The sequence below is a fragment of the Aphanomyces astaci genome (genome assembly GCF_000520075.1).
Source record: "Aphanomyces astaci strain APO3 unplaced genomic scaffold supercont1.108, whole genome shotgun sequence".
NCBI classification, from domain to species: Eukaryota; Oomycota; class Saprolegniomycetes; order Saprolegniales; family Verrucalvaceae; genus Aphanomyces; species Aphanomyces astaci.
In genome coordinates this window covers 39,629-62,965 of record NW_009798371.1, presented here as the reverse complement: position 1 = coordinate 62,965, position 23,337 = coordinate 39,629, and the positions used below count along the sequence as shown (strand labels likewise).

The 23,337-nt window shown below is 51.5% G+C and overlaps 10 protein-coding genes across 15 annotated transcripts; 7 read left to right on the top strand and 3 right to left on the bottom strand.

The window, feature by feature from the left end:
- Positions 1 to 796: 796 nt before the first annotated feature.
- On the top strand, positions 797 to 1,963 carry H257_17477 (hypothetical protein; the record flags this gene model as incomplete). The annotated part of the gene is made up of 7 exons (XM_009846281.1): positions 797 to 940; positions 1,011 to 1,038; positions 1,082 to 1,152; positions 1,206 to 1,307; positions 1,365 to 1,395; positions 1,468 to 1,538; positions 1,619 to 1,963. The coding sequence occupies 7 exons, from the start codon at positions 797 to 799 to the stop codon at positions 1,961 to 1,963; spliced, it is 792 nt and encodes a 263-aa protein (XP_009844583.1).
- H257_17476 (hypothetical protein) lies at positions 1,618 to 3,480 on the bottom strand (the record flags this gene model as incomplete). Its single annotated transcript, XM_009846280.1, has 5 exons — positions 1,618 to 2,233; positions 2,324 to 2,395; positions 2,470 to 2,868; positions 2,928 to 3,003; positions 3,056 to 3,480. 5 exons carry the CDS (start codon positions 3,478 to 3,480, stop codon positions 2,000 to 2,002), a joined length of 1,206 nt encoding a protein of 401 aa, XP_009844582.1. The 3' UTR covers positions 1,618 to 1,999.
- Positions 3,481 to 3,594: 114 nt separating this feature from the next.
- On the top strand, positions 3,595 to 5,471 carry H257_17475 (hypothetical protein). Its single transcript, XM_009846279.1, has one exon. It carries the CDS (start codon positions 3,737 to 3,739, stop codon positions 4,850 to 4,852), a length of 1,116 nt encoding a protein of 371 aa, XP_009844581.1. The 5' UTR covers positions 3,595 to 3,736; the 3' UTR covers positions 4,853 to 5,471.
- Positions 5,472 to 6,443: 972 nt separating this feature from the next.
- H257_17474 (hypothetical protein) lies at positions 6,444 to 7,900 on the top strand. Its single transcript, XM_009846278.1, has 6 exons — positions 6,444 to 6,487; positions 6,562 to 6,855; positions 6,900 to 7,232; positions 7,319 to 7,452; positions 7,518 to 7,755; positions 7,820 to 7,900. The coding sequence occupies exons 1-6, from the start codon at positions 6,458 to 6,460 to the stop codon at positions 7,832 to 7,834; spliced, it is 1,044 nt and encodes a 347-aa protein (XP_009844580.1). The 5' UTR covers positions 6,444 to 6,457; the 3' UTR covers positions 7,835 to 7,900.
- Positions 7,901 to 8,137: 237 nt separating this feature from the next.
- H257_17473 (hypothetical protein) lies at positions 8,138 to 10,508 on the bottom strand. Of its 4 annotated transcripts, XM_009846274.1 has the most exons (9): positions 10,318 to 10,508; positions 10,120 to 10,272; positions 10,000 to 10,062; positions 9,860 to 9,940; positions 9,616 to 9,801; positions 9,120 to 9,527; positions 8,862 to 9,076; positions 8,663 to 8,793; positions 8,138 to 8,572 (listed from the first exon to the last, which is right to left on the bottom strand). In XM_009846274.1, exons 1-9 carry the CDS (start codon positions 10,429 to 10,431, stop codon positions 8,184 to 8,186), a joined length of 1,740 nt encoding a protein of 579 aa, XP_009844576.1. In that variant the 5' UTR covers positions 10,432 to 10,508; the 3' UTR covers positions 8,138 to 8,183. The 4 variants fall into 4 exon arrangements, with proteins under 4 accessions (XP_009844576.1, XP_009844577.1, XP_009844579.1 ...); XM_009846275.1 differs by having other exon boundaries at positions 10,120 to 10,508; XM_009846277.1 differs by having other exon boundaries at positions 10,000 to 10,272.
- Positions 10,509 to 11,229: 721 nt separating this feature from the next.
- Positions 11,230 to 11,544, top strand: H257_17472 (hypothetical protein; the record flags this gene model as incomplete). The annotated part of the gene is made up of 2 exons (XM_009846273.1): positions 11,230 to 11,373; positions 11,419 to 11,544. 2 exons carry the CDS (start codon positions 11,230 to 11,232, stop codon positions 11,482 to 11,484), a joined length of 210 nt encoding a protein of 69 aa, XP_009844575.1. The 3' UTR covers positions 11,485 to 11,544.
- A 183-nt stretch (positions 11,545 to 11,727) lies between these two features.
- On the top strand, positions 11,728 to 12,520 carry H257_17471 (hypothetical protein). Its single transcript, XM_009846272.1, has 3 exons — positions 11,728 to 12,019; positions 12,075 to 12,136; positions 12,185 to 12,520. Exons 1-3 carry the CDS (start codon positions 11,803 to 11,805, stop codon positions 12,428 to 12,430), a joined length of 525 nt encoding a protein of 174 aa, XP_009844574.1. The 5' UTR covers positions 11,728 to 11,802; the 3' UTR covers positions 12,431 to 12,520.
- Positions 12,521 to 12,626: 106 nt separating this feature from the next.
- H257_17470 lies at positions 12,627 to 18,410 on the bottom strand. 2 transcript variants are annotated; one of them, XM_009846271.1, is made up of 12 exons: positions 18,155 to 18,410; positions 18,014 to 18,105; positions 17,767 to 17,947; positions 17,530 to 17,725; positions 16,827 to 17,070; positions 16,719 to 16,776; positions 16,360 to 16,463; positions 15,983 to 16,304; positions 14,727 to 15,154; positions 14,336 to 14,613; positions 13,092 to 14,004; positions 12,627 to 13,035 (listed from the first exon to the last, which is right to left on the bottom strand). In XM_009846271.1, exons 1-12 carry the CDS (start codon positions 18,339 to 18,341, stop codon positions 12,703 to 12,705), a joined length of 3,336 nt encoding a protein of 1,111 aa, XP_009844573.1. In that variant the 5' UTR covers positions 18,342 to 18,410; the 3' UTR covers positions 12,627 to 12,702. The 2 variants fall into 2 exon arrangements, with proteins under 2 accessions (XP_009844573.1, XP_009844572.1); XM_009846270.1 differs by having other exon boundaries at positions 17,530 to 17,947.
- Positions 18,411 to 19,342: 932 nt separating this feature from the next.
- Positions 19,343 to 21,310, top strand: H257_17469. Of its 2 annotated transcripts, XM_009846269.1 has the most exons (7): positions 19,343 to 19,974; positions 20,040 to 20,156; positions 20,201 to 20,268; positions 20,322 to 20,404; positions 20,457 to 20,563; positions 20,622 to 20,705; positions 20,757 to 21,310. In XM_009846269.1, exons 1-7 carry the CDS (start codon positions 19,393 to 19,395, stop codon positions 21,216 to 21,218), a joined length of 1,503 nt encoding a protein of 500 aa, XP_009844571.1. In that variant the 5' UTR covers positions 19,343 to 19,392; the 3' UTR covers positions 21,219 to 21,310. The 2 variants fall into 2 exon arrangements, with proteins under 2 accessions (XP_009844571.1, XP_009844570.1); XM_009846268.1 differs by having other exon boundaries at positions 20,622 to 21,310.
- Positions 21,311 to 21,427: 117 nt separating this feature from the next.
- On the top strand, positions 21,428 to 23,273 carry H257_17468 (NEK protein kinase). The gene is made up of 9 exons (XM_009846267.1): positions 21,428 to 21,626; positions 21,673 to 21,890; positions 21,943 to 22,090; positions 22,134 to 22,232; positions 22,309 to 22,391; positions 22,456 to 22,582; positions 22,642 to 22,745; positions 22,812 to 22,903; positions 22,963 to 23,273. The coding sequence occupies exons 1-9, from the start codon at positions 21,543 to 21,545 to the stop codon at positions 23,031 to 23,033; spliced, it is 1,026 nt and encodes a 341-aa protein (XP_009844569.1). The 5' UTR covers positions 21,428 to 21,542; the 3' UTR covers positions 23,034 to 23,273.
- The last annotated feature ends 64 nt before the right edge of the window (positions 23,274 to 23,337 follow it).

Here is a 23,337-nt window from a genome sequence, read left to right as displayed (position 1 = left end):
TTCTATGATAGATATACTGGTATACAGGAGAGAGTGGGGTTTTGGTGTGTTTGCTCTATGGTTGTGTCTCATTACATTATGGCCGCAATGCAGCTAGCACGAGATTGGGAATATAGAGCGCATCAATCAACGGTTCCAAAGCACGAGGCTTTGGATCAACATCGAGACTTTGATATTCAACTGTCCTCGTCGCTTGTCCCTCAAGAAGGTTCCAGATAGAATCGGGGCGAGTACTGAGGTGACATCGAACGCCACCACTGTGCAGATGGCGCTCAGACGTCCAGTTGGGAAATGACCATCGCACACCGACTCCTCGCATTGGCACCAGTCGTTCCACTGGTTGGTTCACAAACGATATCCGGATGATGCGTCAAATAGTATTCGGACACCACCAACCAAAGGGCACGTCATCCGGATATATCCGGATGTTTAAACCAACAGGCAGAAACGTTGAGCAGGACACATCAACACATTGCCTACGATACCGAGGTCGATGCCGAGGTTCTCTCCGGTTGGCTGTAGTTAGTAGGGATAAGTACACTATTATACCAAATGCAGTGTACTAGTACTTCGAAGTACTAGTATTGGGCCACTCTGGCTGCCACAAAAAATGTCATAAAGCACAACTTTTCAGAAATATTATGACAATTTTTCATAATTTCAGCTTTTGTGTGCTTGGCAGGCTAATTTTTGCCAACCTGATATTCCATCAATAGCTTCCAATCCAACTTACTTCCAGTCACTGAAACCGATGACAGCGTTGTAACCGATTAAAGTGTACTGCTGCGTTCTTTTCATGGGGTGCATCGAATCCAAGTTCAAGTACGAAGAGCGTCAGGTGAACGCAGTAGCCGCCTTTGTGCACAATGCCATCGACGGCAAAGTCGCCTTGCTAGCGAAAGCCATCAGAATCGACCGAAAAAAGGTCGTCGCCGTCGACGTACGTAGAAATCAAATGTGTTTTCACCATGGATAGTTCACATATGACGATTTTCCACCGTTGTATGTAGCGGTTTGGCATGACAGCATTGCATTGGGGTACGTAGTTGTCTGTCCATGTACGACGATATGACTGTCGTAGCGTGCTATGTTGGCCAAATCACGTCGGTCATCGCGCTCTGCGACGCAGGGGCCGTGCCAACCCAAGTCGACGTAACTTACGATTCTATCGACCGTGGAGGGATGAAACATGTATTTGATCGTAGAACAACCAGCGGAATGCACTACATCATGCGTGTCGGAAAGGGCGGTTGAACATCGTGGCCCACTTGACTAGCATTTGCGGTATGAATGTCAACTGCCAAAGCGTACGAACACTCGACAACTATATACATCGGACGATAGTGTTTCACATTAGTTAGTAGGGCAACGGGGACACTCCCCTGCACAAAGCAGGTAACTCTGATCTTGTTCTTTTCATGGCCACGTTATCATCTGTATAATTGATTTAACGTTATGTATGGGAAGTCCTCGCTCCGAGTGTGCCTGTCACGTTGCTGCTACTAAAACACGGCGCCAACAAACACTTGCCTAACACGGTATATACGCTGGGCTGCTGCTTTTGACCTCAAGTAGTAGTACTAGTAGAAGTATCATACTCTGCATTGTTGACTAATAGTATGGCCGAACGCCGTCGTCCGAAGTGCAATTTCGACTGGGGAAAGGCGCCCCCACCGCAGCGATCCCGGAAGAGGCCGAGCCGGACCTGGGCCAAGTTTTACAATGGCCAGCGTTGCAATCCGTCGAAGTCATGACCGCCGTGGTGCCGTTCGACGATACCCTGTCAAGGCCGTCCACCACCGACCAGCTGCAGCTCTCCCCCTCCGATCAACTGGCCACATTAAGTGGCTACGCCCTTCTTGGAGCCATCTTCACACTTCACGACCTAGCACTCGCTCGAGATCCAAGCGCCATGGCGCAGTTCGACCAGCTCGTGGCCACTCATTGCGTCGTTGGTTCGTAACGGTCGTTCGTTCGAAAGTTATATATATCTACGTCCTTATGAGTCTGCAAACCGGACGCGGCCGTCAAAGGGCTGCCGTGTGACTTGTCGCAGCGACAAGTGCTTGAGCTGCGCTTCCATGAGCTGCAGATTCGCCTCGTACGCTTCCCCTCGCTCAAAGAACCACTCGATGAAGCGCACGCTCAGCTGCACGTGCGAGTCGCATCGACCGGCCCAGTCGGCCCACTTGTCGACGTCTTTCTTCAACGACGTCACGGCCTGGAGTGGCGCCTAACGTTGCACAATGCACATAGATTGGTGGTTCCAACATGGTAACCCAGCGCGATCATAACAAATGATACAGCCGACTAACTCGACTACCTTGGTTTCAAGCGCAGCCTCCAGTTCGTTGGCACGGGTTTGCCAGTCACAAGAGTTGACCTTGAGCCCTAGCTGCGGTTGCCACAGTCATGTGATTGATATTCTCTTTGGTCGCAAGCAGCGATTGTTATAGAAGTGAGTGTTACCTCGTTTTGAATCCGTTGGGCGTGGGCTTCGAGCGCGTCGGCCAGCTCATGCACCGACGTGCGTGTGGACGCTGCAAACTCCGAGTGGGACCTTTGCGCCACCTGCACTTTCGAGAGGCAGAGATGGATGTTACGTTGGCATTTCTGGATGACGGCGTCCATGGCATCATGTGCCGCCGTCGTGTCCGTCCGCAGCGTCGTCAGGTCGGCGCGGTGGTCGGCCAGGCGGTGGCCAAGCTGCGCGGTCTCGAGCGCTGCAAGCTGCTCATGGTGGCGGCACGTCGCGCTCGACGCCGTCAGTTTCTCGTCCAGTTGCTGCAACGAGCGCTCGATTTCAGAGCAACGCGGGATAAATGCATGCAATTTCGACGCCATGGCTTCCACACGAGTGACTTCCATCTACACCAACCACGCATTACGAGTACAAACAACAGTCGAGCGGCGTTTGAATGCTCTACTTTGTCCATTTTGGAGTCGATTTGCCCTTCGAGGGCCGCCATTTTTGCATGCAATGCATCTTGGTCCATGTGCAAACTGCACTAACGTTAGCCGATCGTCAAAAGGAATGGAATACACACACGTGTACCTTGACAACAGCTCCAAGTTGACGCACTCCTTGCGAAGACTCTCAAAGGCGCTGAACATGTTCGTCTCCACTCGTCGACACGCCTCCTCAACCACATCGGGTTCAACCTTCCGATGCAGCTTTTCCCGCATGCTCACGATTTCCTTGTAGTTGGCGGCGACGATGCTACCAAGCGATGCATTTCTCACATTGGGCAGTCGAATGGCGGCTTCCACAGCGTCTACACGCGGCGTCAACGACGCCAAGGTGCCGTGAAGATCTTTGTTCCATGCCGTTTGGATGACATTCTCGCGCTCTAGTGCCGCCACAGTCGTCTTCAGCTCGTCAATGTCCTTTGCTTGATGTTCAAGTGTATCCAAAAGTCGCTGAAATGTGCTCTCAGCCGCCCGCATGTCCACGAGATCCGCCAACGACATGCGCCCCATCTCAAACTTTGCACAACTTAGTGTAATATGATGGCCAAGATATCGCTTGCCCATTGGTCAATATATGTGATGAATATCCGCCAATGACGTCCCAGTATTTCTGGCACACTATAATTTTAATAGGTTGAAAAAAAATATGATTACAAAAGAAAAACTATCATATTCCGTCTACAATTCGTCGTGGTCTTCGTCGTCGTCGTCGTCGTCGTCGCCGCCCGCGCCGCCGGCGCCGCCCGTGGATTGGTAGACCTTGGACATGATAGGGTTGGCCACCTTCTCGACGGCCTTTTGCTGCGCGTCGAAGTCCTCCTTGTCCGCCTCCTGGTTTTCGTCCAACCAGTCCATGGCTTCTTGCACCGCCTTCAACAGCGTGTCCTTGTCGCCTTCTTCAATCTTGTCCGCCAACTTGTCTTCGACGTTGTTCTTCAAGTTGTATAAGTACCCTTCCAGCGAGTTGCGTCCGTCGATGCGGTCCTTGATCTTCTTGTCTTCTTCCGCGTTTTCCTCGGCCTCTTGCACCATGCGGTCAATCTCTTCCTGGGACAAGCGGCCCTTTTCGGCCGTGATCGTGATCTTCTCGGCCTTGCCCGTGCCCTTGTCTTCCGCCGACACTTGCAAGATACCGTTGGCATCCACTTCAAACGTCACTTCGATCTGGGGCACGCCGCGAGGAGCCGGCGGGATCCCGGTCAATTCGAACTTGCCGAGAATGTGGTTGTCCTTGGTCATCGTGCGTTCGCCTTCGTACACTTGGATCGACACGGCCGGTTGGTTGTCTTGGTACGTCGAGAACGTTTGCGACTTCTTCGTGGGGACGACCGTGTTGCGGTTGATGATCTTGGTCATGACACCGCCGACGGTTTCAATTCCCAACGACAACGGGGCCACGTCCAACAACAAAATGTCTTGCGTCGTGGCGTCGTTTTCACCGCCCAAAATACCACCTTGGACAGCCGCACCGTACGCGACAGCTTCGTCGGGGTTGATGCCGCGGGAAGGTTCCTTGCCGTTGAAGAAGTCCTTGATCAATTGCTGGATCTTGGGGATACGCGTGGACCCGCCGACAAGCACAATCTCGTCCACTTCGTTCTTCTTCAAGCCAGCATCCTTCATCACCTTTTCCACGGGGCTCAACGTCTTCTTGAACAAGTCGTTGTTCAATTCTTCGAAACGCGCACGGGTCAACGTCTCGTCGAAGTCTTCGCCGTCCAAGAGCGATTCGATTTCAAGGCGCGCTTGGGGCTGGGTCGACAACGCGCGCTTGACACGTTCGGCTTCACGGCGGAGCTTCTGCAACGCGCGCTTGTCGCTGGAAATGTCAATCTTCTTTTGCTTTTGCCACTTCTTGATGAAGAATTGCATGATGCGTTGATCGAAATCTTCACCGCCCAAGTGCGTGTCACCGTTGGTCGACAACACCTCAAACACACCACCGTCGATGGTCAACAACGTCACATCAAAGGTACCGCCGCCCAAATCGAACACCAACACGTTCTTTTCGCCCTTGGCCTTTTTGTCAATGCCGTACGCAATGGCGGCAGCCGTGGGTTCGTTGATGATACGTTGCACGGTCAAACCAGCAATGGTACCGGCATCCTTGGTGGCTTGGCGCTGCGCATCGTTAAAGTACGCGGGCACGGTCACGACAGCGTCGTGCACTTCCTTGCCGAGGTAGTTTTCGGCAATGTTCTTCATCTTGGTCAAGATCATGGCCGAAACTTCTTCGGCCGAGAATTGCTTCTTCTCGCCCTTGATGACCACTTGGATGAACGGGCGTCCTTCCTTGTTGACGATTTCAAACGGCAACAGCTTCTTGTCCGCTTGCACCGACTTGTCGTTGTATTGGCGACCGATCAAACGCTTCACGTCGAACAACGTGTTTTCGGGGTTGATCGTGGCTTGGTTCTTGGCACCGTCACCGATCAAGCGCTCGTCGTTCGAGTCCCACGCCACGTACGACGGGGTGATGCGGTTACCTTGGTCGTTGGCAATGATTTCCACCTTGCCGCCCGAGTAGTGGCCCACGCACGAGTAGGTGGTACCGAGATCGATACCGATCACAGGGCCCTTGGGTTCATCCGCCATGGCTGTGGACATGAGGCATGCCGCCAGGAAGCCTGCGGCATACGCGAACGTCTTCATCAAGTTCATCTTTCCTTCAGTTGGCAAATTCGAAACTGGCCTAACTATGCTTTCATGGAACTCTGCGGTTGCTACGTGGCAAGGTGGCTTTTGTATATGACTCTCAAACCCTCTACAATTTATATTATCCCCATCCCAGCGCCACGTCAGCACCGATGTATACTTTACAACAAGGTATGTTTTGATACAGGTTTATTCCTTTGAGGTTTTCTATGGGAAAGTATTCCTCTTCTATGAAATGGCACGTGTATCGCTTTGGTGGAATATATTCATTATAACAGGTTTTCGCCCCACCACGTGGCCTTCAATGGATTTGTGGAACGTTCGAGAGAAGGTTCAACGACTTTACCAAAGATCGCATTTCGGGCGGCATGGACTGTGAGTGTGGCATGCTCCTCTGGCATGATGCTCTTCCTCCACATGCTCATTACCAAGCTTCATGCGGTGAGAGCGCCATGGAACTCCCCTGATGGGAGTCGCATGGCCCTGCGCAGATCCACATCGACCGTCGTGCAGTAACACCAGCCACGTGTCCACTCTTTGTATATGAAGCACAGGTGTAACCAGTTGATGCGATTGGCAATACACCATGAGTAGGCGAAGGACACAGGAGTTCGTTGTCGTAGCGCACAATACTGTCATTCCAGCAGCATTCGTCCACTAGCAGTAGTTAGGCTACGTTCGTGGATTTGCATGTGCTTCGCTGGTTTACATTTTCATTGACATTTGGAGGTGATTAATTGATTGGTCAATTTGCAGCCAATCATATTTCGGCTGGCGGAAGTCTATAAATAGTGGGGATACACTTGAACAACTCACTACCAAACTGGGCGATATGGCACAGCTTAGTGGCGACGACGTCCAGGTAGATGTACATTTCACACTCCCAGGACGGGCTAGTCCTCACAAGGTAGCATGCTTGGTCTCTTGCCGTGGTAGCTCTGCGATGACTTGCGGTTTGCGATTGCGCAGCTGGAACCAGATGCACTAGAAGGCAAAAGCACACTGGAAATCCAGTGCCTCGCAGACGTGTACTCGATCTTTGGCTACGGCACCGACGATATCGTGGACAAACGCGACCAGATCGTCATGTTCACCAAGATCCGCACGGAAATGATGGGCGTGTTGCATCAGATGACCACGAAAGGTCGCTACGCCCATGCGATTGTCTTGCGTGACCGGCTACGCCTCATCCGCCGGGAGTTTATCCATCTCCAGCAAACATACGAGAAGGTTTCTCATCCATCTGCATCGTCACTTGACCCGTGTCCTTCTAGCGGCGACAAGACGTCGAAGGCGACCACTTCCTGGACGCCATCGCCCTCGTCCGCACTAAACACGATGCCAAGTGGGTTCAAAAGCACGCCGACGTGGACAGCAACTGCGACTGGCGCCGGGAGGACTTGGCCAAAACGCACATGATCCAGACGCGACAGCTGGAAGACTACCTGGATCGCATCCACGAGCCCATCGTCAAGTTCTCCAAGACACTGCTCGACCTGAAAACATCCGAGCGCAATCTGTCCAAGCTACAGCTGTACGAGCAGGCGAAAAATGTCTACACCCGCGCCGACGCCATGGAAAAAGTCGAGCGCCTCAAGAACACCCAAGTAATCGATATCGATAGATATAATTGTATATAATTGTATATCCCACCGCCATCGTTATTCCCTTGACGTTTGTGGTCTTTGCTTAGGAATTCCACCGACACAAGCAAAAACAGCGAGAGGACCTACGAGCCAAGCAACACGCAGAGCAGAAACAACTCGAGGAAGCGCTCACGGACAAGCAGTATGCGACGCTGCGGGCAAAAGACTGGGACACGAAGCGGTACTTTTACTGTATTGCACGACGACTTGCCACGTCATGCATGCATGTGTGTGTGTGTCTTATAGGGAATCGCAACGTGTGAAGAACCTCAAACGAGACATGCACCACGCTCACGCGTTGGACCAGCACAAACCGCCCGAATTCACCACGCACCCCCTCGTGGCCCCCCGCGACCACCTCAAGCAAACGTCCAGCACGTTTGGCGGCCAGCACTTTCTGAGCCTTGTCCGCGGCGAACGCCTGCAAGTGCAGAGTTTGTGCGCGTTGCACGATGCGGAAGAAGACGCGGTGCCGTCTGGAGCCGTACGTGTTGTCCTCTCGCTCTAACGTTATACGGGAAGTCCTTTAAACAATCAGTGTGTTTTAGGTCGTGTATTCTTGACGTGACGACGACAGCGCTTAAGCGGATCGATTGGTCGTGGCTAATAGTACACACTGTCACATCCAACGTTGGTGTTGTAGTCGAAACTCCTTGGTTTCGATGATGTTGTTGCTGCCGTTGTATGTTCAAGTGAATAATGTCAGGGTCATCATGCTGAGACTGTATAAGGCAGTGCAATGTATATAAAATGTATATCCTTCGCACAAGTAAGTGCATTGTTTGATATAATGACACTGGACATGTTGACGTTCATCATATAGTATATCACGTCGCGTTTTGGAATGCTGTGCGATTCACATAGTACTCGTTCAACTTGCACAACAGACTTTGCAGCACATTGTCGCATTAATTAACCAGATGCGACGTCGTCGTCCTTACTGTCGTCTTGGCTCTCGTCATCGCCATCGTCATCGTCACCATCGTCGTCATCGTCGTCACTTGGCGTAACATTGGATTTTGGCGCATTTTCGTCGTCCTCGCTCTCGTCGGCTTGCAAGATGCGATTCTGAAACGCTTCCTTGGCCCTGGCCAGTGCGTCGCGCTTGTCCTTGTTGGCTTCCCGCAGCGCCTGCTTCCTCGCTCGCTCTTCGTCCACGATGCGCTGGGCCTCCTGCACATGAAAGTTCTCTTGAAGGTCATCGGCGCGGAAATCGTCGCGGACGCGCATGAGTCTCCGCATCAACACTTCGTCGTGGGCGTCGATCCCGAGCCAATGCGATTTCGCCTCCATCGCAGCCTCTGTTCAAATGAATAATCAGACGACGAGTTGAATCAGACTCAGATCTCTGAATGGTCGAATCAGATTTGGTATCAGGTTGTAGTACGTACCCCCCAACAAACACGGCTGCCACTGCTCTTTTGCGTACACGTGGAGTTTGCCGTTGTCCATTTCAATCTCCACTTGCCCTTGGCCATAGATTCGATTCATGCGAAACCCTCCCTTGTATTTGTACCCCAACCTACGAGTAACTCGAACACGATAACCGGGTACGACGCGACCGCGAGTCGTCATTCGTTTTATACGTACGGGCTAGATTCGACGCCGAGGCCGTGCCGTTGGTTTTTGTAAAACTCTCCTTCGTACGTTGCCCCCGATGGCAGCGTGAGCCGCCCTTTGCCATCCCGCATGCCATGTTTCCACTCGCCCGCGTATTCGATCCCACTCTTGGACGACCACTTGCCTTGACCGTGGTACTTGCCCTCTTTCCACTGCCCCACATACGCCGTTCCGTTTGGGTATTCCTACTCAATCAGTCACACAACGACCTCTTGTCGACGAGCGTACGGCCGTGCCCATGCCACACTGCACGCTGTCCTTCCACGCGCCCGTGTACTTCCCCCCATCCGCAAACTCGTACACCCCCACAGGCCCTCGCATGTGCCCGTCCTTCCACCGCCCGTTGTACGCATGATACAAGTGTTTGCCGTGGCTTTCGACTTTGCCGGGCACGGCGGGGGCGAGTCCGGGGGGCGCCGCCGTGAGTTTCACAGGCGCAATGGGAATCACTTTGGCGGTCGGGTCGTCCATGTCGTCCTTGTCCGCCACCACCGCGAGCGGCGTATCATCGTCTTCGTTGATCCTGTTGTTGTCCTGTCGAAGCAATGGATGGACCACACTCGTTGAATCGGCGACGTGGAGTTTTGGCGCGGGAAACGACGCCGTCCGGTACGCCCGCTGCAACAACGATTGGTTCTACGAAGGGAAATGAATAATACAAATGTCAACCAAAGCTAGCCCAGGAAATAATCCGTTTTGGATCCTTTTATCAATCGAATCACACCTGCTCTCGAGGGCCTAGTTGAAGACACGCCACGCGCTTGACAAACGCCTGGTGGCTCTGCACGGCTGCCTCCGTGTCGTTGAGGCGCTCCGCTTGCGCCAAGTAGGCTGCTTCGAACCGATCAAACAGCTTTTGGCCGTACTTGTTGAGCACGAGCTGGTTGGACTTTAAGAACCAAGGCGCAAACTACAACGAGCACATATGGGGCATCATGACGTGGCGTGCATCTGCAGAAACGACCTACTCGAGCGTGGCGTTCTGGCAGCCCCACCCGCCGCAGCATGCTGTGGTAATACACACAGCGGGGGTCTTCATCTTTGTATTTCTACGTCCAGCGTCCAGCGACAACCTTCACGACATCATGCAAGCTATGCAACTAAGTACCCGAATCCACTGGGGAATGTTCTTGCGCTCTTTACGCAGCAGCACATTCACGTCTTTCATGAGCTACCAAATGCAAAGTGCAGTTTCATACTATCGACGAAGCACGAGGACGAGGCTTGCCTTGGTGAGCTCCTCCTTACGCAGTTGGGCCGCGGCCTTGGCTTTGATCACGTGGGGGTTGTACATGCCCTCGCGCTTCATGGTGCGTCGCTCCCGCTCCGCTCGTGCTTTGGCCCTTGCCCGACTCGCCGCGCCCATTCCTTGCCGCATCGCCTTTAGCTGGTCGGATGCGTCCGCGCCCATTCCTTGCCGCATCGCCTTTAGTTGGTCGGACGCGTCCGCGCGCACATGCTTGGTCCAGCCATCCAGCTCCATCTTAGCAATGCCCGCGAGGAGTGTCAACGCTTCACCACCGGCCGACGGCGCCTCCATGGTGCTGTGAAATGACGAAACTGCCACCGTTTCGGTTTACATTTATGCGCAGGGGCAACAATAGTAATGTGAAGTCGAGATTATTGACGAACAGTTTTCTGCGACGTGTTGTAGAATCGACGACAGAAGTGCACATGACTGTACGAATGCGGAATTCACGATGCTGACAGCACCCCATGTCCATGTCTACTATCATGGCGCACTGCAGCTACACGTCGTTGTCCCTTCGTCCGCAGCCACTGTGTAGCCCATCTACCCATGCAGCACTGTATGTACAACTAACGTTCACACCCATGCGATGACGATACCCGAAAGTGCCCTTCTGTGTTCTTTACTAGGAAAACTTGAAGGTGCCATCCTACTGATCTATTAAGGTGCACGTCGAGTGACGCCATCTTCCTACTAACGTTAGTGCACACATGGACACAAGCGACTACGCGCCAGCATGCACATGCGTACGTTCGCACGTGTAAACATACATGATTAAGGTCTCTCAGTGTTTTGAATACTTGTTTCCACACAGAATGATGCGTATAAGCATCGTTCAGAATTAGCATGGTTGTGACATCATCGAGATCCATTGTCGTCTACACCTACTCCCTACGTTTGCATCAAAAGTTAACCTGCGCGCTGCTCGACCTGAATGAAAGTGGCCAACGTGGACATGAGCAATCAAGTTGGCCTTCTGACCAGTCAAATTATCGGCAATGTACGGTCACAGTGTCGTACATGTTGTATGATGTACGATATTTATCCACCGACCGGATAAACCGATGACCGGATAATATTGTTATCGCCATGTCGGCGCGAGATCGACAAGTCGCGCAGGACCTGGCCCAAGCATGCCGTGAGACGGCTGCGCAAGCTATTGCTGCGACGACGGCATCAGGGCAAGCCAGTGTTGTGTACCACAACCGAGGCAAGTTTGGCAGCAGAAAAGAGGTACACACAGGAATCGTTGGTTATTTGATTTCACGTCGTCCTCAGGCCATGAATGCCAAGATTGCTGCCGCGAAAGCCAAGCGGGAGGCCAAGGAAGCTGGAGGGGTGTGATGAAGGACTCTAACGTTATATCTAGTTTTTCCTTAACGAGATGACTATTCTTACCTACTACCTACTGGTAGTCTTAGTTATGCGTTGCCCAGCAAAAAATATCATCAAATCCCAATCAATCTACTCTACTGTACTTTGAAGCAGAACATTGGCCAAGCGCATACCTTGTCGCACACGACGCCATGTTGATGTGTACCCTGAGCAAGGCGATAGAATTAGTTCGACTTGCCATTGAAACCCCTTGCACGATGATATCAAAATCTATTTTTGTCCATCTCAACCTCGTAGCACACCATTGCATTTTTCAGGCTGTTGATCATGCTTCCTCGCTGCGTCTTCTTCTTTCTCGTCATAGCCTGGGTGCCGTCCACTTTTGCAGCGTCGTTTGAGTTCCGCAGCCAATGTTCGTACCCCGTCGACGTGTACGACAACGCTGTCACATGCACTTTGCAGCCCAACTCGACTGGATGTGGGGTCACAGCCAACGCCCCATGGAGTGGCATGTTTCGCCATAGCTCGAATGAGCAAGCCACATGTACCCAATCCCCTTTAACCCTCGTCTCATGCCAATTGATGTGTCTTGGATCTAGTGGCCGAGTTTTCCATCGCGGGGGGGAAAGTTTGGTACGACATCAGCACCGTGCCCCCAGGGGTACGCCGTCGTCCTGTGATCACCATGTTGCCTTACACATCTAACTAGTCTGGGACGTGCACGAGCCTCGCTGAATGCATGCGCGTGACGGCCAAGGTCGGGTTCAACGTCGCCATGAGCATCTTCCCCAACGGCCCCAGTCGCAACGACCCAATGTACAACTGCCAGTACGTCGTCTGCTACGCCAACGGATGCCACGACGCGTACCAGTACCCATCCGACGACATTAAGACCAAGAGCTGCCCCGACACGACCAACTTTGTCGTCACGTTTTGCCCCGACTTGCCGCCGTAAACCTGACCAACGTGCATGTTTCAATAGTTTATATTCCTACTAACGTTACTAGTACTACAATAGTATTAATGGTACTCCCAAAGTGCAAAGTGCTTTAGTTCGTATCTACTTCAAGGAGTAGTGCTCCCGAAGTGCAAAGTGCTGTACTACTACTACTACTACTACTACTACATACACAAGTACTACGTAGTAAGTACTACAGAAGAGTACGAATCAATCAATTTCATCTTTACTCAATATTGTTGCCGCTCCTACTTCTTAAGTAGTCATATCTAGACAAAGCGGCACACGACCGTGGGGATTTTGTACACGACGTCGTCGTCGTCCGAGCACGACGTTTGAAACTCAACAAACGGGCGGTCGCAGTCGACGAGGCGCTGGTACCGCTCTTCGACCCATTCCCGAAGGGGCACGTCCAGCTTTTGCTTGTACAGCGCCTTGAGCGACGCACTGAACGCCGTGCGGTCGTACAGCATGAGGCCGCGCACGGCGGCGTACTCGTCGCCGCCCAACTCGGCCACGGGATGGAAGAGCAAGTTGACGTTCAGCCCTACTTGGGTTTGCACCTGGTCGAGAAACGCGGCCAACGTCACACCCGGTTGCACCTAATGCCACCACAACCAACCAACTTAACGTTTGGTTATAAAGTGCAATTTCGTACCGTGACCAACGTCGTGTCCCACTTGGTGAACCCCGCGGGTTTGCACTTGACTTCAGACATTTCAATCATATCGTACTCATCCTTGGCCTTTTCTGGCTCGGCCGGTTCTTGGAGGAGGTACATGTTGAGTCCGAGCGAGTTGGACGAATCTTTAAACTGGTCGAGCGATTTCCCCTGCACAATCTTGAGCAGCTCAATCATGGCCAGCCCTGTGACACTGGCGGTCGTGGTTGCAATCGCCGGGATGATCTTGCCTGCAATCATCTTGCATTTGTGACGGGACACTTGCTTGATGCGGTAGTTCCACGCGCGGAGGTTTGCCGCGGCTGCGATGAAGTCAATGTGGAAGTTCAGGTCGTTGTCTTTTTCAAAGTCGGCGGCCACGTAGCGGGCGGCCGCCGCCAGCTGGCCCGCCGTGAGCGCGCCGAGCTCGTTCAACAGCCGCTCCAGCTCGCCCACGTCGTCGGCGTTGGTCGCGCGCTCCTCTTGCTGCTTTTTGAGCGCTTCGTCGTTCTCTGCAATGGTTTCCGACGAAGGCACCCACGGCGCCAGCGGATGCGCCTGGCCGAACGCGGCAAATGTGTCCACTTGGCGCAAGTACGACGACTCGGGCACGACTTCGTCCTCGGGCGGTGGCTGCAGCCCAAAGTTGACAGCGTACAAGTTGGCCACAGATCGGATAAAGTCGGCATGGTACGCGTTGCCAAAGTCCACGGCTGTGGCGGCCTGGGGAAAGCGCTTGGCGCCAGACCAGAACTTCTCACCCGTTTTGGTCTGGTGGTCCTCGGGGAAGTTGTGGATCAGCTGCAAGATGCGGTCGCGGAACAGCGACGTAAACAACGTTTGGGCGAGCGCAATGCAGTCTTCAAACTCGACTTGGGGCTTGGTCACGAGCGCATGGAGTGCGCGCACCCTAGTCTCTCATACACTATTATAAGTCTTCGATTGCAATCGTGGGTTTTATCGATTATATATCAGCGAGTTTTATCTTGTCAAGATATTCAAAAGTGGAGTGTTTCGGTGGAGCTCTCAATCGAATGACCAGAATCGAGATACGACCAATCAAAACCCACAACACTATTCCAGTACCCAATCAAATCCACTCTTTCCACATCGAATTCGTGTGACTTCAATTAGTGTGATACTGGACGATCTTCCAAAAGTCTTCGATGGATTTCGTGAATCCGCACAAAGTCCAAATATATATATATATATATATATATATCGTGGTCATAGGACAATACCGTTCCAATTCACTTGGCACGGCCGACGCGCCCACTTTAGGGTTGGGGTGGTCCACCGTAGCCACCCGAATAACGTGCAAATACGTCGACGGATCCGAGGCAAACTTTGCCACGTCCGAGAAAGGCACGACAAACACATCTTCAAACTGGGCCCGGGCCCATTCGATGCAGTGCTCGATCAGCGACGGAAAGTTGCGCAGCGTGCACATGGGAATGTTATCGTCGGGGGCGTCCTTGGGTCCGTCGGCGTAGCTCGCCGTCTTGTACGGCAGCACCACCTACAATATATATATATATATATATATATATATATCAAACCCACCTAGACACTACTCACAATCCCATCTAAATCATCTCCACAAAAACACATATATTGGGGTCACGTACGAACCTGCACATTGCACTTGGTGCCGAGGGTACCACTCTCAAGCAACGGCTTCTTGTAAAACACGCACTTGGAGTCCACGTATAGCCGCGCCTTGATGTTGTCGAGCGCGTTCGTGACGAAGTCCACGTCGTTTCTCCAGAATGTATCGTTAAACACGTGCTCGGTCGTGGGCGCGACCAGATGCTCCAATGTCAGCACGTTTAGCGCGTCGTTCATGCGGCGGACGGCGGCGGTGGCGGCTACCGACTTGGGCTGGCCGACATTGTGCTCTCGAAACAGAAACTGCCGGTTCAAGTTGCTCACTTCGATGCGGTCGTTGTCTGTGACTGTAATCAGCCCCTTGGGCCCGACGCCGACGCCCACCATGGCAAAGTTCTTGAGGTATTCGCAGCCGAGGGCCCCGCATCCGACCAAAAATGTGCGCACGTTGGCTACAACGATATACAGATATAGAGGTATTGTTCATTCGAGTCGAAATTGGAGTGGGATTTGCTCAATCGAATGACCAGAATCACCAAATACATCGGCAGACAATCAATATATCGACCAATCAAAACACAAAACCATCATATCAACTAGCCAATCAAATCACTGTCCACTCTTCGAATACTTCAACATCGAATTAGTGTGTGATTGAAATTAGTGTGATATTGGACGATCTTACAAAAGTCAGTACAACGAATCGATCGATGATAGATTTGGCAAAGAATCAGCGCACAAAAGTAGTCCAAATCTCGGGTAAAAGGACAATATGGTTGTGTTTAACTGGAGCGACATGGAGAATGAATAATCGACACAACCAAATGTGCAGAAGAATTCAGCCAATCAGATTGCAGGAAACCATCGTCAACGTCAAATTAGTGTGTGATTTCAATTAGTGTGAGACCAATTTTTTACATACAAAATTCAGAAGTACAAATACTCGATCGATAGATTTGGCAAAAAATCAGCGCACAAAAGTCCAAATTTTGGGTAAAAGGACCATGTAACTGGAGCAACATGGTGACTGAATGAATGTACGATCGATCTAATCAAATAAATGTACTACACAAGAATCATCGACAGTAGGAGATTGAGCCAATCCGATTGCATGATCAACATATAATTAGTGTATGACTTCCATTAGTGTAATTACAAGCACCGCTTTACAAAGTTCACAGAATCGATCGATTTGGCGAATCCGCACAAAACATCCATTTTGGGGGGTAAAACGACTAAATATTCGTTTTCAAGGTTTTCCCAATACTTTGTCAACGTACCCAATTGATGGTGAAACGACAGACCAAACAGCTGGATGATATGGTCGTAGCGGCTATTTTGACGCGCCACGTCATCCGGGCGTGCCTCTGGCAGCACTTCGGCGAAATCCAAGTGCATCCACTGCTTCAACGGCGTAAACTTTCCCGTAAACTTGACCACTTCCTGCGCGATCACGCCGCCGTAGAACGCCGCCAGTGGATGCAGCTCAATGCGCGCCACGTGGGTGAGTTGCCGGAGCAGTTTCTCGTCCACTTGGTCTAAGCGAATCGGATCGACGTCCACGCCAGGGATCGCAGACGGCCCCGCCTTGGCATATCCCACCTACAAAACAACATTCAGCCAACAACGCACAGGGGTATGGACAGCAAAACCCGACCACTTCATCCGCGTCGTCGTCGTTGTACAGTCGGGGCAAGTACCCGTGCTTGGCTTCAAACTCGAGGAGTCCCCACACAAGCAAATGCAGTTGCTCAGCCCGTCCTACTGCAACGTCAGCCATCCCACTATCTATTGTCTTTCAATTCGAAACAAACGGAACAAAAGCCTGAGCCAATCAAATCACGTCATGCCGAACATTTTCAGCCAATCCAAACGTTTGACCCGTCCGCATGGGGGGCAAACCCTCCCCCATATATATATATATATACAAATCGATGTATAGTATTATAGCGATGATCACATAGATTTGAAAGAGTTTTGATTCTCTCAAGTCATCACATATATGGCGTAGTATACCGAATTTGGCGCCGTCCGTGAACATGAGCCCAAAATCCCCGGGGTGGATTGGCGACACCTAACAAAACAAGGCCCGTCTCCATTTGTTGAAAAAGGGTGTTTATGTACCAATGTTTCATGGAACGATCGAAAATGCGTCGTGAATGGCTGCTTGCTCTGCGTGAACATGCCGCCGCCGACGTATGGCGAGAAGCGGCGGGTGCCCCCGACCAGCTTGAGATGGTACGGATCGAATACCGGCACCTGCTTGCCGTTGCGAAACACATTTTTGGACGCAAACTTGATGCGATACGGTCCCATCGTGTTGATGTTCTGGGTCGGGTCGTCCAGGTTCACCATGCCCTCGACTTCACTACAGATATATTTGTATCACTCCCAGGGCTTTAAAATGCAATATATATATATATAGGTCATCAAAAATGATATATTTATGACACGGAATGATTGATATTGCCAAATCGATTCGAAGCTGGAACCCTCATCAGAATGTGTTGGGAGAGTCGATGCAAGAACCGCCTGAGCCAATCGAATCACGTCATGTCGAATATATTCTGCCAATCCAAACGTTTGACCCGTCCGCAGTGGGCAAAACCCCATATATACTAATCTTTGTATGGTATAGTGTGAACAAGATTAAATAGGATCCAATAATGCCAAATTTGGGTGAAATGCACGACACATATATACTAATCTTTGTATGGTATAGTTAAATAGGATCCAATAATAGATTCCAAAGCAAGCTATTTGGCCAAATGACGTCCAAATTTGGGTGAAATGCACGACATGAAATGTTTACGGCATCGAATAATACCTGATGTCGATCCACCCGTCGTGGTCTGAATCTGGCAGCTCGTGCATTTTGCCGTCGTCGTCCGGCCCCAGTAGCGACACGAGACCGTCGTCGTCGCTGGATATGTCCGTGATGATGCGCGTGATGGGGTTCTCCCCCGTGGCATCGTGGGTCAAGAACGCCGGCCCAAAGTCCGTGAACGCATACCCGAACGCGCCTAAATTGTTGTCGAGTACATACACGACGGACGATGCGTACCTCGAATGTCGCAGGTGATGAACCCAATCGCAGGCGACTGCGTGCGGCAGAATGCGTCCCATCGAATCAATTCGTCGCGACCCGTGTGGGTAAACACGACGACGTTGTGCTTTCGCACGACCTCCTCCGTCAACGGTCCGGTGTGGGCTTTGACCGTCACCGTCTTGTTGAGTTCGGCCACCTACATACACGCATGCATGCTCGAAAGATATGGATCGACGCATGGGGTGCGCGTAATAGGACGTACGCGATGCAGAACCGCAGAACTGCGAGGCGTGCCAACGTCCGCTTCCGTCAAGAAGAAGTTTACCCCCACGTCTTGGATCTCCGTGAGTCCATCTACACCACAAGTTAGAGACGTGCCGTATATATGCTGGGTACACTCTACCGTCGTGAATCGTGATGGCACCAGGTCCAGCGAGGATCAAGTTCTTGGTGCACTCAATGCCCACCCCACGCATGCCGACAATGAGCACCTTCAACTTGACCAACTTGGCCATGGTTTCCAGCCCAAACGCGCCGATTTGTCGGCTGTACTTGTCCATAAATCCTGCATCTCCTTCAAGGGTTTCCATGGCAGTTCGTCGTTTCTTCTGCGGCCGCTCGTCCGTGAGAATCGTGGTGACTTCGAGACGAGAAATTCGTATCTGACGACGTGTGGTCGTGCAATTTAAATCAAAACCCGAAATGCACACTTGGAATTTGTATAGCTGTCTCCAGTCTTCTTTTTTATTGAATTCGAATTTTAGCCAATCCAAATCATGCTACGAGAAATGATTTCGTCCAATCCAATCGATTTGTTTGTTAACTGGGCACATATTTGTGTCGGTCCACCATGCAATCTCGGCGCAACGTGAATCGATCGATCGATGGACAAACAAGATCACGTTAGAATGCAAACTCAATCTTCAAATGTTTCGACTTTGAATTTTCTCATGGCCGCACCAAGAATACTACGTTTACCGTATAGTGTATATGTATTGCGACGGATAATAATCTATTGCGACTCCTGTAAGAACTGATAGTTTTCTTGTAATAACTGATATTTACTTGTGAATATGTTGAATATACTTCAAATTTGTATGACGCAATGGATTAACAAAATTTTGACAACGAGTGTCGGAATATCACCTGTCGCAATACATATACAGTATACGGTATGTATACTGTAACTTGACAGCTGCCCTATCCATTGCACCCACTTGTCAACAACCTACACATTTATTTCATTTGCATATATATATTTCAAACCACATAATTCCTTTTTATTACTGTCATATTGCGTATCTTCGCCATGAAATTTACCACAGCCCCGTAGCACTTGCTACATACTAGTACCAGTAGGGTATATTATAACGGCGACTCCCACGCTTTGTGTGAGCGTTGGTTGGCGGGGTGGAGTCGTCGGTAACATTATTGATTGGGATTGTCAAAGCCAGGCCAATAACGCGCTCATGACACCATATTTTCACGTCATTTTTCAATGCAAAAGACTTACGTTTTGCACGCCACACTCAAGAACTCAATGCTAACTATATGCCCTCCGACTACAGACAAGTAAGTATAAATATAGATTGCCAAATCTGGCCTGCTGGTGTCGCGACGGCGGTGGTGACAGAACTCGCCATGGATCCTGAAAACCACGAGCACATGCTGTATCAGGCCAAAGCTCAGATCGACTTGGGGGGCACGGCTGTGGCGAAAACCATAGGCAAACTCCTTGGTCGACAGGCGTCCACGCGTATCCTACAGCGCCTCACGCGCCCCTGCGCCGTCCACTACCCAAACTTGCACGTCGCCACCAAGTACACGGCCGCGTACTTGCGCGCCTGCCGCGCATTGTTTCGACCGGTGGACAGCCACGGACACATGGCCCTGCACCACCTCCGACCAACGCTGGAGCGTCATGGGTTGCTCGGACACGACGACGACAATGCCAATGTGGACGCGTGGCTGCAACGCCCCCAAGATGGGCACATCACGTTCCCCGACTTCGTCGACGCATGCTTTACGCTCGTGGGCCCGTCTCTGGCTGCCAAGTGGGTCAGCAGAGGGGGCAGTACCGGGGACAACTGGCGTGCTGCGTCGAGCTTGTCGAACGTGTCGATTGCCGACGCCAAGGTTCAGCATCATCCATACGATGCCATGATGGACCAACACAGACACGCAGTGGGGTTTTCCTATGAAGCCCATGCTGCCAACAACCCGGTAACGTCGACTTGCCAAAGGAGGCTGTACTGTATATCTCAACCAACCTGTATCCTGACGTACAGATCCAAGCTCAAAGGCAGCAGGACATCACGACGCTGTCCCATTCGCACAGCCTCGTCATGGACACTCCCTATCGGTGCATTCGACGAGTCGTCAGCGACCAAGACTTGCACGACCAAGTACTCGTACCTGTCGCGTTTAAATCCTACCATCCCACGTTTAGGCGGCGGCGGAAGTCGCAAAGAAGGCGCTCAAGGTCAAGACCCAGCGGCACTTGGCTGCCACTCAACGGTGCTCGCTGCAGTTTGGTCAAGTACGAGACAATGAGTATGGGGCTATCGTAGGCACTCTCTCGAACAGCGCACTGCGAGTGCACGGAACTTTGCGTGCAGCGTAGGCATGGTCGCCCGCCACATTCAAATTGGCGGTTCTTCTTCAAACACGAGGAGAATATGTCATATATTGACGCAATGTGGTAGAAATCAAGGAGAAGCGACAGATGGGACATCAGGAGAAAGTGGCCCATGTGCATCGGCGAAAGCACGAGAACCAGAGTTTGCGAGCGGAAATGGAAGATTTCAATGCCGTGGGTGTGCTTTAGGATGATTCTAGGACTCACAAAGCGATGTTGTGGACTGTCGTAGCGAGTCCAATTGACCAAGATACAAGACATGCACCTAATGAAAGCCCAGATGCACGACAAGCTCACCTTCGAGCAGCAAAAGAAGGTGTGTACGATGGTTATACCCTCAATCGAGGTTTCATTGCACGATGGCTAGGAATACAGGGAAGAAATGATCCGGCGGCAAAAGGATCTGTTTACCATCTCCGACTCGACATGCACCCTGCAGCGACGGCCGCCTGAATTGCTAGCGGCGTTGGCCGGAGTGCAAACGCCCAAGCAACAAAAGAGCCTCGCGATTGCGGAACACAGATACTTCGAGCAAAGCCGAAGCCAGCAACTGCGGGATTACAAGCACGACAAGGAAGACGCCAAGCCGAAGCGATATTTACGCGCACCGATCGTTGACGTGGACCAGCAAGATCCGGACGAGGGATGGCACAACGCAGAGGCGGAGCTCACGGCTGCGATGAATGCGTTGTATGCAGAATGGGTCCAGGAGCAGAGAGACCTTTCGCCCCTGATTCCCACGGCCAATTCGCCTCCTGCAGCACAGCGCTACTACGGCACCATCAAGCAAATGCCACCGTCGCCCTTCATGTCGTCCACGCAGCGATAAAGTTGAATTTGCCACGGTTTTTAACGTTCGTAACCTCTGTAATTTGATTCCTGGCATTTGATTGGCTACACGATGCCAATCAGCGACGTGGATTGGGTCAAATCAAATACTTCGAATCGATTTGACCAATCAAATCGTAATACTCCAATGCCGCCAACCAAAACACATAATTCGAAGTATAGTGAACCCAAGGCATTTGCAATTGGATACTGAACCCCATACCGCGAACGAGCCCGCGCAAAGATTTCCTGGGAGCATCGCCGACTAGTTGCCGACGGCGCCGCAACACATCAGGATACCAGCACGACGCATTCCCCTAGAAGCATGGACCAGTACGAGCATGTACGAGTGATCGGCAAGGGTTCGTTTGGGATCGTGAGCAAGATCCTAAGGAAAGTAGACAACAAGGTACGCGTTTGGACGCGGAGTTGGGCTTGATGCACCGTTTCCGTAGGAACTCGTGTGGAAAGAAGTCGACTACGGCCAGATGACGGAAAAGGAAAAGCAACTCATCGTGAGCGAAGTGAATATCCTGCGGGAACTCAAGCATCCCCACATCGTGCGCTACCTCGACCGCGTCATAGACAAACAATCGACCAAAATATTTATTGTCATGGAATACTGCGAAGGTGGCGACCTAAGCCGCCTCATCAAACGTCACCGAAGAGACGGGTATGTAGCCGCGACGAAGCCTGCACCGCGTAACAACACCATGCGTCGCTAGGACTTCCATCGACGAAGCCGTCATATGGAAAATCTTCACACACATGTTTCTTGCCCTGAAAGAATGCCATCGACACAAGGAAGGCAATGCCGTTCGGCCGATCTTGCATCGGGATATCAAGCCAGGGAACATATTCCTCGACGCCGAGGTAGGTGCATCCACACGACACACACAAGCAACATCGTCATTAGGGGAACGCGAAGCTTGGCGACTTTGGTTTGGCCAAGGAACTGAGCAGCGAGTCCAAATTTGCACAGACGAACGTCGGCACTCCGTACTACATGAGTCCCGTACGTGTGTCTGTCTAGCCATCCATCCATCCATCCATCCATCCATCCCTTCCTTGTCATCACTCATATCGCGCAGGAAATGGTCAATGAAATGACATACGACGAGCGGTCCGACATTTGGGCGCTCGGGTGTCTATTGTACGAGCTCGCCGCCCTCGTGTACGTACATGAAGCGTCTTGTGCGTTGAGATATATGCCCTCATGTGCTTGTATCTGCCGACAGCCCTCCGTTCGACGCAACGAATCAACTGGCGCTGGCCAAGAAGATCAGCGCCGGCAAGTTTTCCCGCATCCCGGACGAGTATTCCGAAGATCTGTTCCAAGTGATTCGATGGATGTTGCATCGGCAGGTTAGTCCACTGTCATGGACGACAGTTTGTTGCCATGTGACCGTTCGTCGGACGTATAGAGGTCACGGCGGCCGCGGATCGAAGACTTGGAGCGCGTGCCTATTTTGGTTCGTCGTCTGCGGGAGTACAACATGTCGTCGGTGGAAGTGCAGTTGCAAAACACGTACAGTCCACCACTCTGTCCATAGATCGAGGCTGGGACTAACATGGGTGGGTAAATGGGAGGTAGGTATGCTGCCAAGATGAAGGAGCTGTTTTCTATCCAAGAGGATTTGCAAAAGCAAGAAGCGCTGCTGTTGGTGCGCGAGACTCAACTTCACGGTAACGTTAATCCCATCCATCTCTCGTGTGTTAGATGATCATAAACGTGGAGCAAGTAGAACGGGAGACGGAATTGGGAAAGCGAGAGCACGACTTGAAACGCCGAGAACAAATGTATGTACATGTGTGATTGCCCCCAAATTTCCCATGTATCACACTAATTTCAGTCTCACACTAATTCGGTGTGGACGATTTAATCGAAGAGTGAAGGGTTGTATCGATGATTGTCGTCTGTCGATTTGGCTATTTTGCTCACATTCGATTGAGCACTTCAATTTCACATGTATCACACTAATTTAAGTCTCACACTAATTCGATGTGGACGATTTGGTCGAAGAGTGAAGGGTTGGATTGGCCACTTGATTCGTGTTGTGGGTTTTATGATTGGTCATCTGTCGATTTGGCTATTCTGCTCACATTCGATTGAGCACTTC

What these genes read in the sequence shown, in the direction of transcription:
- H257_17475 (XM_009846279.1), top strand. Translation starts at nt 3,737, where the DNA reads ATGATAGGGTTGGCCACCTTCTCGACGGCCTTTTGCTGCGCGTCGAAG.
- H257_17474 (XM_009846278.1), top strand. Translation starts at nt 6,458, where the DNA reads ATGGCACAGCTTAGTGGCGACGACGTCCAG. An exon ending in TCCAGCAAACATACGAGAAG is followed by an intron (nt 6,856 to 6,899) that starts GTTTCTCATCCA and finishes GTGTCCTTCTAG; the next exon opens with CGGCGACAAGACGTCGAAGG. An exon ending in AGCGCCTCAAGAACACCCAA is followed by an intron (nt 7,233 to 7,318) that starts GTAATCGATATC and finishes GTCTTTGCTTAG; the next exon opens with GAATTCCACCGACACAAGCA.
- H257_17473 (XM_009846275.1), bottom strand. Translation starts at nt 10,431, where the DNA reads ATGGAGGCGCCGTCGGCCGGTGGTGAAGCGTTGACACTCCTCGCGGGC. An exon ending in TGCCAGAACGCCACGCTCGA is followed by an intron (nt 9,802 to 9,859) that starts GTAGGTCGTTTC and finishes TGCTCGTTGTAG; the next exon opens with TTTGCGCCTTGGTTCTTAAA. An exon ending in CTCGGCGTCGAATCTAGCCC is followed by an intron (nt 8,794 to 8,861) that starts GTACGTATAAAA and finishes AGTTACTCGTAG; the next exon opens with GTTGGGGTACAAATACAAGG.
- H257_17471 (XM_009846272.1), top strand. Translation starts at nt 11,803, where the DNA reads ATGCTTCCTCGCTGCGTCTTCTTCTTTCTCGTCATAGCCTGGGTGCCG. An exon ending in CTCGAATGAGCAAGCCACAT is followed by an intron (nt 12,020 to 12,074) that starts GTACCCAATCCC and finishes TCTTGGATCTAG; the next exon opens with TGGCCGAGTTTTCCATCGCG. An exon ending in TCAGCACCGTGCCCCCAGGG is followed by an intron (nt 12,137 to 12,184) that starts GTACGCCGTCGT and finishes ACATCTAACTAG; the next exon opens with TCTGGGACGTGCACGAGCCT.
- H257_17470 (XM_009846271.1), bottom strand. Translation starts at nt 18,341, where the DNA reads ATGGAAACCCTTGAAGGAGATGCAGGATTTATGGACAAGTACAGCCGA. An exon ending in TGCCATCACGATTCACGACG is followed by an intron (nt 18,106 to 18,154) that starts GTAGAGTGTACC and finishes CTTGTGGTGTAG; the next exon opens with ATGGACTCACGGAGATCCAA. An exon ending in GGGACACGACGTTGGTCACG is followed by an intron (nt 13,036 to 13,091) that starts GTACGAAATTGC and finishes TGGTGGCATTAG; the next exon opens with GTGCAACCGGGTGTGACGTT.
- H257_17469 (XM_009846269.1), top strand. Translation starts at nt 19,393, where the DNA reads ATGGATCCTGAAAACCACGAGCACATGCTGTATCAGGCCAAAGCTCAG. An exon ending in CCCATGCTGCCAACAACCCG is followed by an intron (nt 19,975 to 20,039) that starts GTAACGTCGACT and finishes CCTGACGTACAG; the next exon opens with ATCCAAGCTCAAAGGCAGCA. An exon ending in AAATGGAAGATTTCAATGCC is followed by an intron (nt 20,564 to 20,621) that starts GTGGGTGTGCTT and finishes GGACTGTCGTAG; the next exon opens with CGAGTCCAATTGACCAAGAT.
- H257_17468 (XM_009846267.1), top strand. Translation starts at nt 21,543, where the DNA reads ATGGACCAGTACGAGCATGTACGAGTGATCGGCAAGGGTTCGTTTGGG. An exon ending in CTCCGTACTACATGAGTCCC is followed by an intron (nt 22,233 to 22,308) that starts GTACGTGTGTCT and finishes CATATCGCGCAG; the next exon opens with GAAATGGTCAATGAAATGAC. An exon ending in TACGAGCTCGCCGCCCTCGT is followed by an intron (nt 22,392 to 22,455) that starts GTACGTACATGA and finishes ATCTGCCGACAG; the next exon opens with CCCTCCGTTCGACGCAACGA.